Source organism: Dendrobium catenatum, unplaced genomic scaffold, assembly GCF_001605985.2.
Source record: "Dendrobium catenatum unplaced genomic scaffold, ASM160598v2 fragScaff_scaffold_370, whole genome shotgun sequence".
NCBI classification, from domain to species: domain Eukaryota; kingdom Viridiplantae; phylum Streptophyta; class Magnoliopsida; order Asparagales; family Orchidaceae; genus Dendrobium; species Dendrobium catenatum.
The window spans coordinates 2,446,762-2,459,520 of NW_021318832.1; the positions used below are offsets into that span (position 1 = coordinate 2,446,762).

The following is a 12,759-nucleotide window of genomic DNA, read 5'->3' on the forward strand; positions in this document are numbered from 1 at the left end:
CATCTTGATTTTGAAAAGAGTTTTGTGTTCTAGGGTTTCTTGCTTGGGTTCTTGGCGTTGCCGGAGATTGTGGGAGAGTTGTTCTTCCTCTGGAATTGAAGAACATTGTATCTTGCTTTGGGTTTGATCGTCTACTAGTGGAATACAATTGTTGCTATTGTTTTTCCAATGTTTTCTCCCTATTTTCTCAGTTTTTCCACTATTGGTGGCTGTTTTTCTATTGAAAACAGCGGAATATTTGTGTCTTGGCAAAGATCCGATAGGAATCACTTGGAATATTCAAGTGGTACCTATCATCTTCCTGGTATAATGTTGTTAAATGTTTCAACAGGATGCCACACAAAGGTTTTGGGAAGGCTTTGAATGAATTTCTGTAGATTAATAGTAAAATTATTTAACAAAAAAAAAAGAAGGTATTTTTATGGCATTTTTCCAAAATTTGGAGGAATTTTTAGTGAAGGATTTTGTGAATTCACAAATGCACCATCGAAGTTCTCCTGTTAGGTTAAATCTTCTGTCCAGTTGAAACAACTATCTTGACTGGCCAAGCTTCTCCACACAATCCTCTGAAGTTTTTACTGTCTGATTGAATTTGGTTCATATCCACTACGTAGCGATTGCAACATATTTTTAATCCTAAGCCTAGAAAATTATTTGTTAGTTGGTTTTATCATTTGAGCTCATGAAAAAGCTTGTACATTTGCCTTGAGCCTTGCATAACATGAATGATAAAGCTATTGAACTCTACTAATTTTGATTTAGAATTTTTTAGTGAAACCAACCTCAACAATAGAATTCTCTTTCATTAGTTACACCTGCTGATGATATTCATTATTAATTTTGACTAATTATATGATTATATCTTTTGTTGCTAGTTTATCTATTCTTCCCCTTCATCGCAGCAAGAGATGACAAGAACTCATTTTCGTGTCCTCCGAATTCCTTTTTTCTTATATATTACAGAGAGAACAAGAACTTAACGGGGACGGCTAGATATGCAAGCATGAATACTCATCTAGGCATTGGTATGTCTTTTCACAAAATGCTTCTAGAATTATTGTCTCAACGGTTCTAGTTTCAGTGCTACCCTATTAGCAGTAGAACTTGTGTTAAATTAAATTATCGGGCAATCCGATTGCCTTCTTAAATGTTTTGTTTAATACTTATCTTATCATAAGCTTCTAATTTCATACCCTTTTGATGGTATAAAGAGCAAAGTAGGAGGGATGATCTGGAATCTCTAGGATTTGTGCTGATGTATTTTCTAAGGGGAAGGTGCCATTTTTTTTCTTTGCAAGTGAAGATATTTGACTATTTATCCATTACATTTCTGTTTATAATTTTGTTCCCCATTTCTATTTAGTCTTCCATGGCAAGGACTAAAAGCAGGAACTAAGAAACAAAAGTATGAGAAAATTAGTGAAAAAAAGGTCTCCACGTCCATTGAGGTAATATTCGCTGCATATGATGAATTTGACTATAGGATCCTATGTTTCTTACTATGGTTAACCATTATAGAATGTTTTTTTGTAGGCCTTATGCCGAGGTTATCCTTCCGAATTTGCATCCTACTTCCACTATTGTCGGTCACTACGATTTGATGATAAGCCTGATTATGCTTATCTTAAGAGACTATTTCGCGATCTTTTTATTCGTGAAGGTTGTGTCTCTTTGCATTAATGGCTTTTAAGATGCATTGTGAAATCATTAAATCTTTGTTTATCTAATACTCTTTGTTTTGGTGGGTTAGAATTCTTAGGATAATTGACATTCGTATGCTTTCTCGGTTTTTAGGTTTCCAGTTTGATTATATTTTCGATTGGACTATTTTGAAGTACCAGCAGTCTCAAACTGCAAATGCTCCACCACGTGCTCTTGTAAGTTTGGAATGATATGTTGTTTTATGAAGTGTCAGTTCATCTAATCTATTTTTTTAAGGGTTCTGGTGCTGGACCTAGCAATGGCATGGCTTCTGCAGTTCCTGAGATGCACTCAGGTGATTGTTTGCATTTTTTTTACTATTCTTGTATTGGAATGAAGGAAAAGCCAAAAGGCTTAGCTTGCCAAGTTATAGAAATCTCATTATGGATATCTGTTTATTCTGAGATGCACGTATATATTTGTGATTTCTTTTAAGATCTGGTACAAAATCTGATAATGTGTAACTGCATTTTGCATGAACAAGTCAACTATAATCATTGTATGAAAGGATGTGTAATTCCAACCATAAATTATAGTGTAGGTTGCATCTGGGTCACTGAAGTTTTTGGTCGTTTCAAATTGGTTCATACTTTTTGTTAAGTCTTTCACATAGGTCCCAGTGCCATTAATTACATAATGTCTAAAATAGCTAAGCTTTCTTCCTTGTAACTTATCACGTTGGTCTATATATGTGCATTCTTAAGAATTATTGAGTCATTCATCTATGGTAGAATCAGTTTACATTGTGTTTGAAAAATAAATTTATATATGCATGTTAACTACTGCTTTAGGTGAGGAAGGGCGGACGAGTGGATGGTCCGCAACTGATCCCTCTCGCCGGCGATTGTCGGTGCCTGCTGTATCTGCGGGTAGCTTGACGAAGCAGAAGGCTTCAGGGGTAAATGATTTACCTGCTTCAAAAGATGTGGTAAGTTCTCTTTCTGGATCTGTTTGGTTGTTTTTTAATTTTGGGTTTCTGAATTTCTTGTGAATTATAATGTATTTTATTGACGCAATGTCCTCTATGTATATTAAATTGAAGCAGGAAAAACTATCCCTTATCTGTGTTATGTTTTTATTTCAACGAACTAAACATCCTGTTTTGAAGTTTTTTTATTCAAAATGTAAATTCTAAAATTTTTTGCTTTGAATAATCTTTAGGGTGATGCTTTGGAAGATATTTTGTCATTTAAATAATTTCAATCTATTTTGGAATATAATTGCATTCTTTAGCATATGAGGGGGAAGTGAGAATTTTTGTTAGATATTTGCTTCTGTTCATAAATATGGCTGGCATCAAAGCCATCATTTTTTCTATCATTTTTTATGTTTCCGATTTAATTTCATTATTTTTTATCAACACAAGCAATATTTAATAAACTGAACTGGTTAGAAGGACAGTTTGTCTATGAGTCTGGTCCAATTGGAAATCTAGCAAGAAATCAATGTTAAATATGAAAAATTTAAGAAACCGATCTTATTCTCCTCATCATCTTGATAGCTACTCCATCTCATGTTAGTGAAGGGCAACAAGCCATTTGGCAATTGATGCTTACCCCACTTCTCCTGTCCCTCTTAACTGTTGTTGGAATAACTTGGAAAATGTGAATTTTACCTTTGGCATATCCCTCCTCTCTAGAAGTTTGCCACCCACTAGAAGAAAAGAATCTGATGCCCAAATTGATGATGAGCCCTTATTAATGACCACCTTGCTTGATTTTCCCTTCGTTTCTTCCTTGAATTTCCCTTTGAATTGCTTGATTCTTTCTCTTGAATTCAATTGGAATTGTGGAGAGAGAATAAGAGAAAGAATAGAAGAGAGTTGTCCAAGGGTGTTTTTGAGGATATATTATATTGTTACTTTAGGAATTGCGCTTTGGATGGAGAACCAATAAATTTTTTTTCTTTGGAAGAGAGTTTGTGCATTTTGAGGGAAGAAGAGTCTTGGGAGTAGCGGTGCAAACGAGTTGAGTCTAGCTCGACTTACAACAAACTCAAGCTTGACTTGTCCCTCAAAAGTGCAGCTCGACTCGAGTCTAGCCCATCGAACAAGCTCTAGAGCTTGGCTCGAGATGAAATTGAGGGGGTGTTGCTTCTTTGTCGCCAACTTGGGCAAGTGGAAGCATATTAATCGAAAGAGAATCATAGCTTACCTCACAGGCATTGAGTCACAGGCTTGAACAAGTTCGAATCACCATCTGAACTCTCACCGCTGGCATTGTCACAAGAAAATTAGGGCAGGTGAATATGGTCTCCTAGGCCCCAGCAATCACCCTTGCTTTTGCGAAAAAAATTGAGGGCTTTTGTGTATTTTTAAAATCAAGTAGCTCGATGAGCTAATGGATCTAGTTGGACTAGCTCGAACTTGAGCTTGTTTAGTATACAAGCTGGACTACAAGCTTGAGCTCAAACTCGGAATTCGATAATCTCAATTCGTGAGCTTGATAGCGATTTGAGTTCAAGCTGACTCGACTCACTTACAACCCTACTTGGGAGAGTTATTTCCGATACTTGAGAATTTCAAAAATTGAAGAAAACAGGATAGAGCAAGAAGATAACATTTTTAGAGTGGATAAATAGGAGAGTGAATTGTTTGGAAGGACTCTTTACAAATTTGATTCATAATTAATTATTAAAATACCATTCATGCAACACCTATTTATAGAATTATAATTTACAATTTTTAATTCAAACTTAATTTTTTTTAAGTCCTAGAAATTGATCATCTAATTCAAAATGAAGATAATCCTAGCAGTTAAATCGAATAACCAAGAAATAATAAAAAATACTAGGAAAAAAAGGCTAGAATAATTTTGATACATGTCTTGGCGATAATAAAACTCTTGAAGTCATGCAAGAGCCTTTCTTGGAAGTCTGATTTTCATCGTAAATGTGCCTGAATTGGTTCGTGTGAATCTTTTACATTATCAGCATATGTAACTTGAACATATGAAACATATTTAAGATGATTTGGATCTAAATGTTGACATGCATCGTATATCTTTGTTTGACTAACATCAGTTACACCATATAAGAATCTAGTCACCTGTCGGTAGTAACGTGAGTTCAACCTATATTTTTTAAAAGGAATCATATGATAGTTTTGGAACTTGTAGATCAACCTACATATTTGAAGAAGAATTTTGCAGGTTAACTTGAGTTAAGCAGGTTAACTTACCCTCTGACAAGGTGAATCACAATGATATCTCCAAGTATGGATTAGTTCATAGCTATCATTTCCATGCGCACATCATTAATAATATAAATCAATTTGCTTTTTCAAGGACAGTAATTCATCATATCATAGGATCTTTTTTATAAGTGTGAGATATGCATTATATAGGATTTTCATATGTAATACTCTGATAGGAAACACTTGGATTTCCAAGTGTTTCTTCCCAAGATCAAGTAGATCCAAGGAAAAACTGCTGTCCACAGCAGAAAAACAGCCCAAATACAAGAAAAATCTGAGATGAAAGCGTAGGAAAACGATGCAAACACTTTTATTTCGATAACGGATGAAAAGCACTTGCAAGATACAACTTTCCTTCAATTCGAGAGGAAGGAAAAACTCTCCAAAAGATCTCCGGCGAAGCCAAGAGCCCAAGACACCAAAACCTAGATCACAAAACAATTCAAATTCAAGATAATTCAAATCCCTCCCAAAAACACCTAATTAAAGACAAAGGAATATTACAAATGACCTAAACACCCCTTAGTTCAAAATATTTCCCTCCTAATTTTGCATTTAGCCCATAATGGGCTCCACCAAGTTTCCGCCCAGCGCCTGGCTCCCGCTGGGTCTATTCCGTCGCCTGGAATAGACCCGGACCGGTCCCTCCTGGACCGGTCCAGCCGGCCCCTCCTGGGCCGGCGTAACATACTCATGTTAGTTAATGCATGCTTGGTGCTACTATATCTCAATATTATAAAATATAGCAACTTAACATGAAGGAATCGTCATAAATTAAATCATATAATATGGTCTCTCAAATGAAAGCACATAGAATTATATGTAGCAAAATCTAAGAATGATATTGTATAGCATATGCAAACATAGAAAATACTGACTTTTCATCATCATAGATATATGATTCTCTTAAATCAATTTTATGCATCATTGATCATCAATCACATGTTTAATAATTCAACACATAAAAGAAATATCCAATAAGCATAGAAAATCACTTCCTGAGCCAAGGTAAAGACACTAGTGAATGAACTTTGATTTTTTTCCTTTCATATTACTCAATACCAATACTTTCGCTTCCTTTCAAGCTTCTACTCACTTCCCATGGTCAACCATATCACCGCCCTTATTTCCAATTTTAAAAGCAAAATATCTACCTCCAGTCTTAAAATTCCCTTAAAGCCCAAGTTACGCTTATAGCCTCCATATATGTCAACATAGATGAAAGTAGTTAGGGCATTTAAGTCATTTGCTAAAGAGGATATAAAGAAGATTTATGAGTTTGTTAAGGGTAGTTTTGAAAAGGTTTTAAAATCATTTTAAAATTAGTTGAAAATACATAAACATGTGATAGTTAATTTAAATGATTCTTTAATGGTATGAGGCAATATTGATAAATGTTAGGATATCAAAGGAACTACATCATGATGATAATAAACACAATGGTCATCTAAATTTTATCAGGCATTATAATAGGAATATTAACTATTTGATGATGATGATGATGGTTTATAATATTTATGATATTGTTGATTATTAGAATGATAAATATGATTATTATGTGACAAATTATAATTATGAAACCTAACGTAATATAACTCATTGTAGTTGCCTTATTGATATAAATAATAATTGATTATATGTGTAATCAAAAGCCATACACATGATATCGTTTTTTCTTTTAACCACTTCATCTAGTACCTTAAAAATATTATGGTCAGCCATTATAGCAAATACTTTTTTTTATATCACTTAGTGTAATTAATATGATAATTGATGCCTATGATAATGATTTAGAGTGCATAATTATCAATTGTGCTTTATGACAAGCATTCTGGAACACAATATAACTAGACACAACTCTTACACCATAGTTGTGGCTATGTGAAAGGAAATAAAATGCCATTTGTGCTTTGGAGTGCACCATGGCACCGAGCTCATGGCTTGCATCTTGTGTGCCATAGTAAAAATATACTTTTAGATTTAACATACCTTCTGATGAGGACATCCGACCGTAAAAGTCTATCAAAGAAGGAACTGAAGATCGACGACAATGATTGTACCACTCTATTTTGAGTTATTATTTGTATTTTTGACTTCCCTAATATAACTTCTCTAATTTTAGGAAAGAATTTCAAATTCGAGATGAATTAAAATATGAAATTTAAACCTTCCTAATTTAAGATGCATCACATATGGAAAGTAATTCATTAGGGATTTGAAATTCTTTAATGGACATTGATTGGAAATATAATTAGGAGCCTTAATGGAAGTAGGATTTAGAGAGGAGAGAGGTAGGGATGGCGACTAAAGGAGGGAGGGAGGAGTTAGGAAGGATTTCAAATAGTTTCCAAGCAAAGCCAATTTAATTAAAAGAGATTTATGTCCATATTTCTTTTAATTGATTTGATTGAGAAACTTTTCAAATATAACTCATGTTAAATTAGGAAAGAATTCAAAATTGAAATAGTTTCAAGATTGAATTAATTTCCTTCCAAATTTGTCATGATCTATTTTAGGAAAGTAGTAAGACTGGAAAATTTGGAGGCAAAGGAGGGGAGATGTGACCGGCGGCTAGGAGGGGATTAGGGTTAGGGCCGGCGGCTAGGAAGGAGAAGAGGTGGAGGCTGGCGGTTAAGAGGAAGGGGAAGGCTTTGGGCTGGCGGCTAGGAGGAGGGGAGGTGGGTGTTGAGCCGGCAATTAGGAGAAAGAGAGAGGGTGGCCTGCGGTTAGGAGAAAGGAGGGATGATGGTGGAAATGGGGGCTGACGACTTGGAGAAAGGGAGGGAGTCGGTGGAGAATATAAACCTTGAGCCCGGACCTTTCATGCGGCTGATGGGTAATACTTTGCCCTCACCTAGGCACTTCAAACCACGAGCTCAGACGCTTCCTGCGACTAGTGGGTAATATGTTGCCCTCACTTAGGGACTTCACCTCTCATAAGAACTCTCAAAGATCTCAAGAACAAAGTGCTGAATTTTTTTCTTAATAACCATCCATCCCTAAACAAGAAGGGGGGGCTATAAATAGCTAAAATACAATAATAAGACAAATAAAAAAAGTGCCCACTGAGATCACATAGGCCTACTCCCTCAAGTGAGGGTAAAAATGAAAAAAATGCATAAATAAATCAAAATACAAAGAATAACTCAAAATAAAGTGGTACAATCATGGCCGTCGATCTTCGGCTCCTCTGATAAACTTTCATGGTCAGCTGTCCTCATCACATACTTTAAAACTATGGGAGAGAGTTATGGAGCATAGGTTGTGGCGTGATACTAATGTTTCACAAAATCAATTTGGATTCATGTCGAGTAGGTCTACTATGGAAAATATACATTTATTAAGAGGTTTGATGGAGAAGTATATAGAGAATAAGGAGGATCTACGTATGATATTTATTGATTTAGAGAAAACATATGATAAAGTTCCGAGAGAAGTGATATGGAGAGTTCTAAAAAAGAAAGGGGTTAATAATACTTATATTCAAGTCATTAAGGATATGTATGCATGAGTTGTTACTTGTGTTTAGACACAAAGTGGTTTGACTAAGTATTTTCCATTTCAGTTGGATTACATCAGGGATCAACCTTAAGCCCATATCTTTTTGCTTTAGTCATGGATGTTCTAACTAGTTGTAAAAGGTTGTACCCTGGTGTATGCTTTTTGTTGATGATATTCTTCTTGTTGATAAGACTAAGAGAGGGAGTTGAAGGTAAACTTGAATTATGGAGATCAACCTTAGAGTCTGAAGGCTTTCATTTGAGTAGATCTAAAACTGAATATAGGGAGTGTAATTTTAGTAATAATAGTTCTAGTAGGGGGATTGTGACTTTGGTTAATCAAGTCATTAATAAGAGTACACATTTTAGATATCTTGGATCTATTGTTTAGAGTGATGGTGAAATAGATGAGGATATTATTAGTAGAATTCAAGTTGGATGGTTAAAGTTGAGAAATGCATCGGGCTTGTTGTGTGATAGAAAAGTCTCCCTCAAACTTAAGAGAAAATTCTATAAGATAGTGGTTAGAACTGCAATGCTTTATGGTATAAAATGTTGATCATTAAAAGAGAAGCATAATATTAAGTTAAGTGTTACAGAGAGGAGGATGCTCAAGTGGATAAGTTGCTTTACTCTTAGAGACAATTACAAAATGAGCATATACATGAAAACATTGGAGTAGTAGTGGAAGATAAGATTAGAGAGAGTGTCCTTAGATGGTTTGGTCACATAAAATGGTGGCCTTCCGATGACCCGGTTAAGAAAGTAGATGTATATATTTGACTTATGTTAATAAAGGTAAATGTTGTCATAAAAAGACTTGATTAGAAAATATTAGAAATGACCTTTCTTTATTAGATTTAAATGAGAATTTACTTAGAACCATGGTTTAAAATTGCGCAATATGAGGCTCACCTTGAGGCCCGCCTTTGCGCAATTCAAGTAAAAAACGCATCGATGCTTACGCCTCGAGTTTTTTTTATGAGGCTTGCGCCTCAACTTGGTTGAGGCCCGCCTTGAGGCCTGCCTCGCCTCACTGGCATGAGGCTTACGCGTCACGCTATATATATTAAAACTTACATATATCTTAAAGTAAATGCCCGACATTGGACTCTATAGGAAAGGAGGAAGGGGAGAGAGCAGTTCACCATAATGCCCCTTAGTAATGACAGTGCTGATGACTTATGAGTTCTTATGTGATATGTCATTGATATTTATTTTTGGAAATTAGAATTATATGCTAATGAAAAGAATACTGGGATTTGGGAAAGATAGAATTTTGAGTTGAACTATATTTCATGTTGTCTTATTATTGAGATATTTTGATTTCACTTCATATCTTATGTTTTTTTTATGTTTTATATTATTCACTCATTAGTATATAAAAATTTTATCATTTTATATTTACGCAATCTTTTGATTTTGAGGCTTACGCCTCAAAACGCCTTGAGGCTTACGCCTCGCCTCACGAATGAAAAACGCCTCAATGCCCGAATACGCAATTTTAAACATTGCTTAGAACTGGGCAAAATGGTGAAAAAAGATTCATGTAGCCGACCCCACATAGTGGGATAAAGGCTTGATATTGATGTTGTTGTTGTTGTGGAGAGATTGAATTATTTATGCCGATGGTTACATGAAGAAAAATATTCTGTCATAGTTTTCTTTGCCCTGTAATTTGCTAAATATTAGGAAGAAAGAGACTGATAATAGTATATATAAAAAAATAACTTTGAGGTCTATTCCCTATATATATGAAATCACTATTTTTCTATCTTTATCTAACTTGTCCTTGACAATGTCAATCTTATTCCAAAATTAACATGCTTATCTAAGATAATATCACACTTCCACTGCATTGAGATATTTAAACTCAACGCAAAATTTGTAAAAATTTACTTGGTTTAGATAGATTGACTTTGAGAAAAAAATTCCACCATCATTAGGAAGGGTACATCATAGTTTTCTTTATTACATAATCCTCTAAATATTAAAAGGGTAATAAAAGTTTGACCGACAATGAGACAGTTCACTGTGGTGACAAATGAAAGAGTTAATAAAATTTTCTCCCTCTTTCTTCTTTTCTAATTCTCTCTCTCTCTCTCTCTCTCTCTCTCACTATTATTTAATCCCTCATTGTTTAAAACCCATATAAGAACCACAACTAGAGACACATACCCACATAGCTTATGCTCTATTTTCACATCTTATTTATTAGAGTTCATGGAAATGAAAAAATAAAAAAACAAATATCAGTAAAATTTTGAGTTGAAGAAAATACATAATATATAATTTTATAGTAAAATTTTGAGCCTATTTTCATACGAGAACATACTTTATTTGTATTTATTTAGAAAATTTGTTGTTTTGAATTTTTTGCTTATACTTAAAGCAAAAATTCTATGCATTTGGAGATCAAATTATTGATGTAATTTCTGCAGAAATTTATTTTGTATGATACCTCTTAATTATCCATGAAGGTAAATTGAGAATTTTGGAAATCTCCAACTTACATTCTATAATCTTGTTTGTGTTCATGTTAGCCATGTTCATTCCTGAATTTTGTCAAGTGTCAACAACAAAACACCATCTTTCAATAATCTTAGTTTAAGTGATATTTTAGCAGTGTATATTTTATTTTGCAATAAAAGGTACTTTTTTAGCAAGATGCATAACAATTTAACTGTCAAAATAACTAACACTTATCCCATATTTTATTACTTAAAGATTTCTTCTACCAAAACATTTTTTGCCTACTTCTATAATTATATTACTTTCCTTTAATGGTATATAATGCTATTATTGTTAGTAATTGTGGTAGATAACTAATAGCAATATTACCCAAATATAAATATATAAGATTGTACTTCGATTATCAGATCACTATTTAGATCAACAACAAAAAACTAGTAGTTTCATATTAACTTTACTAAATTGTAAATTGTAATGAGATATTAAGAACACATTTTAAGTAGCGCATAAGCTACTTCATAACCTCTTTATGCATCTTTCTTCAATTTGACCTATACTAGCTCACTGCTCCCTTGATATGAGCTTTATTAATTCTTATTCATACCATATCATATATTAATAAACAAATTACTAAGTTTAATGAATTTTAGACATGTTCTACTTTCTCATTAGTTTTAGATTATTTATTTTAGAGTTTAAAGTAATTAACCAATGACATATTTATAAATTTCACAATTATTATGCTTAATTTGCTTCACATCTTTTCAATATAGGTATCTTTAGATTGTTTTAATGTTGACCGACCTATCACGAGCAATTATTGTCTTCATGTTTTTGTTATTTCTCCCAAATCCTGCATGTCAAAACATCTTTGAAAATTATTTTATTAGTCTATTGATTTTACTAGTAGTATTTATGCTTGCAATCATATATGTCAATAGTGAAAAATAACGTGCTACAACTTATAGTGTAGCCCACCTCTTGCCCTGTTTGCATGGTAAAGCACAACAAACCAAAATAGCACACACTATCCAGCTATATGTGTGCTATAATATACAATGCACATGACGCACATGACTTTATATTTCTAGATTTTTGTTGTTCATTGATTTATTTAAATTACATGTTTGAATAAAAAAAAAATTATTGCAGCTTAGACATATGATAATGAGAGTGTTAATTGCTATGTTAAGCTCTTATGCAAATATATTTGTTGTATTGTTTAATTGAAACTACATGCCAATTTTATATAATCAAGAAATCTTTATCCCTTTCATATGTAGGATTTTAGCCTACGGTACTCTAGTCTTGTATAATAATCTGCTAGACCAAGCCATACATCTATCTTTTGATGAGGAATAAGGCTATACCTTATTGATGCTAGTTAGGGTTGCTTCCAACCTTCTGTTAAACTTATTGTATATTTTTTCTATTTTTCTCTCTTTTTTAAGAAAATGATAAATATTCTTTTTCATATAATACTTAATATAGATTGCCATCTTTACTTTATATTTTTAACTTTTTTAAAGTCATCTAAATATTCATTAATCCTCCAAAGCTTTCTTGTAATTAAAATGACTTGGCTCGTCTTTCATGATCTTGTTTTGCTCTCTTGCTTGTGTGAGGACTTTGGAAACAACTAAAGTGTATATTTATTCTGGTATGATAGATAAGTGATGATAGATTTTTTGAGGATTAACAAATAATATGCTTAGGTTTGGAGTAGTTATGGTTAGTATATAATTATAGTTTGATATTTATCAAGCCACTCCTCTTTCCCTTTAATCTATTCATGATTTTTTTGTTTGCTTGTATTTCCCATTAAAGTTTAACTCTTGATTACATGAACTAACAATTGGATGAATGCTGAATGTTTAGTCGTGGATCAAAAAT

General features: G+C 33.4%; 1 protein-coding gene across 1 annotated transcript in view; it reads left to right on the top strand.

Moving 5' to 3' along the window:
• Positions 1-12,759, top strand: part of LOC110109538 (casein kinase 1-like protein 2) — a 32,836-nt gene that overhangs the window by 8,342 nt on the left and 11,735 nt on the right. Inside the window, exons 7-13 of the mRNA XM_028693804.1 lie at positions 964-1,025; positions 1,212-1,275; positions 1,364-1,448; positions 1,534-1,660; positions 1,795-1,877; positions 1,939-1,996; positions 2,493-2,629. Coding sequence (XP_028549637.1) covers positions 964-1,025; positions 1,212-1,275; positions 1,364-1,448; positions 1,534-1,660; positions 1,795-1,877; positions 1,939-1,996; positions 2,493-2,629 — 616 coding nt within the window. The remainder of the gene's footprint in view (positions 1-963; positions 1,026-1,211; positions 1,276-1,363; positions 1,449-1,533; positions 1,661-1,794; positions 1,878-1,938; positions 1,997-2,492; positions 2,630-12,759) is intronic.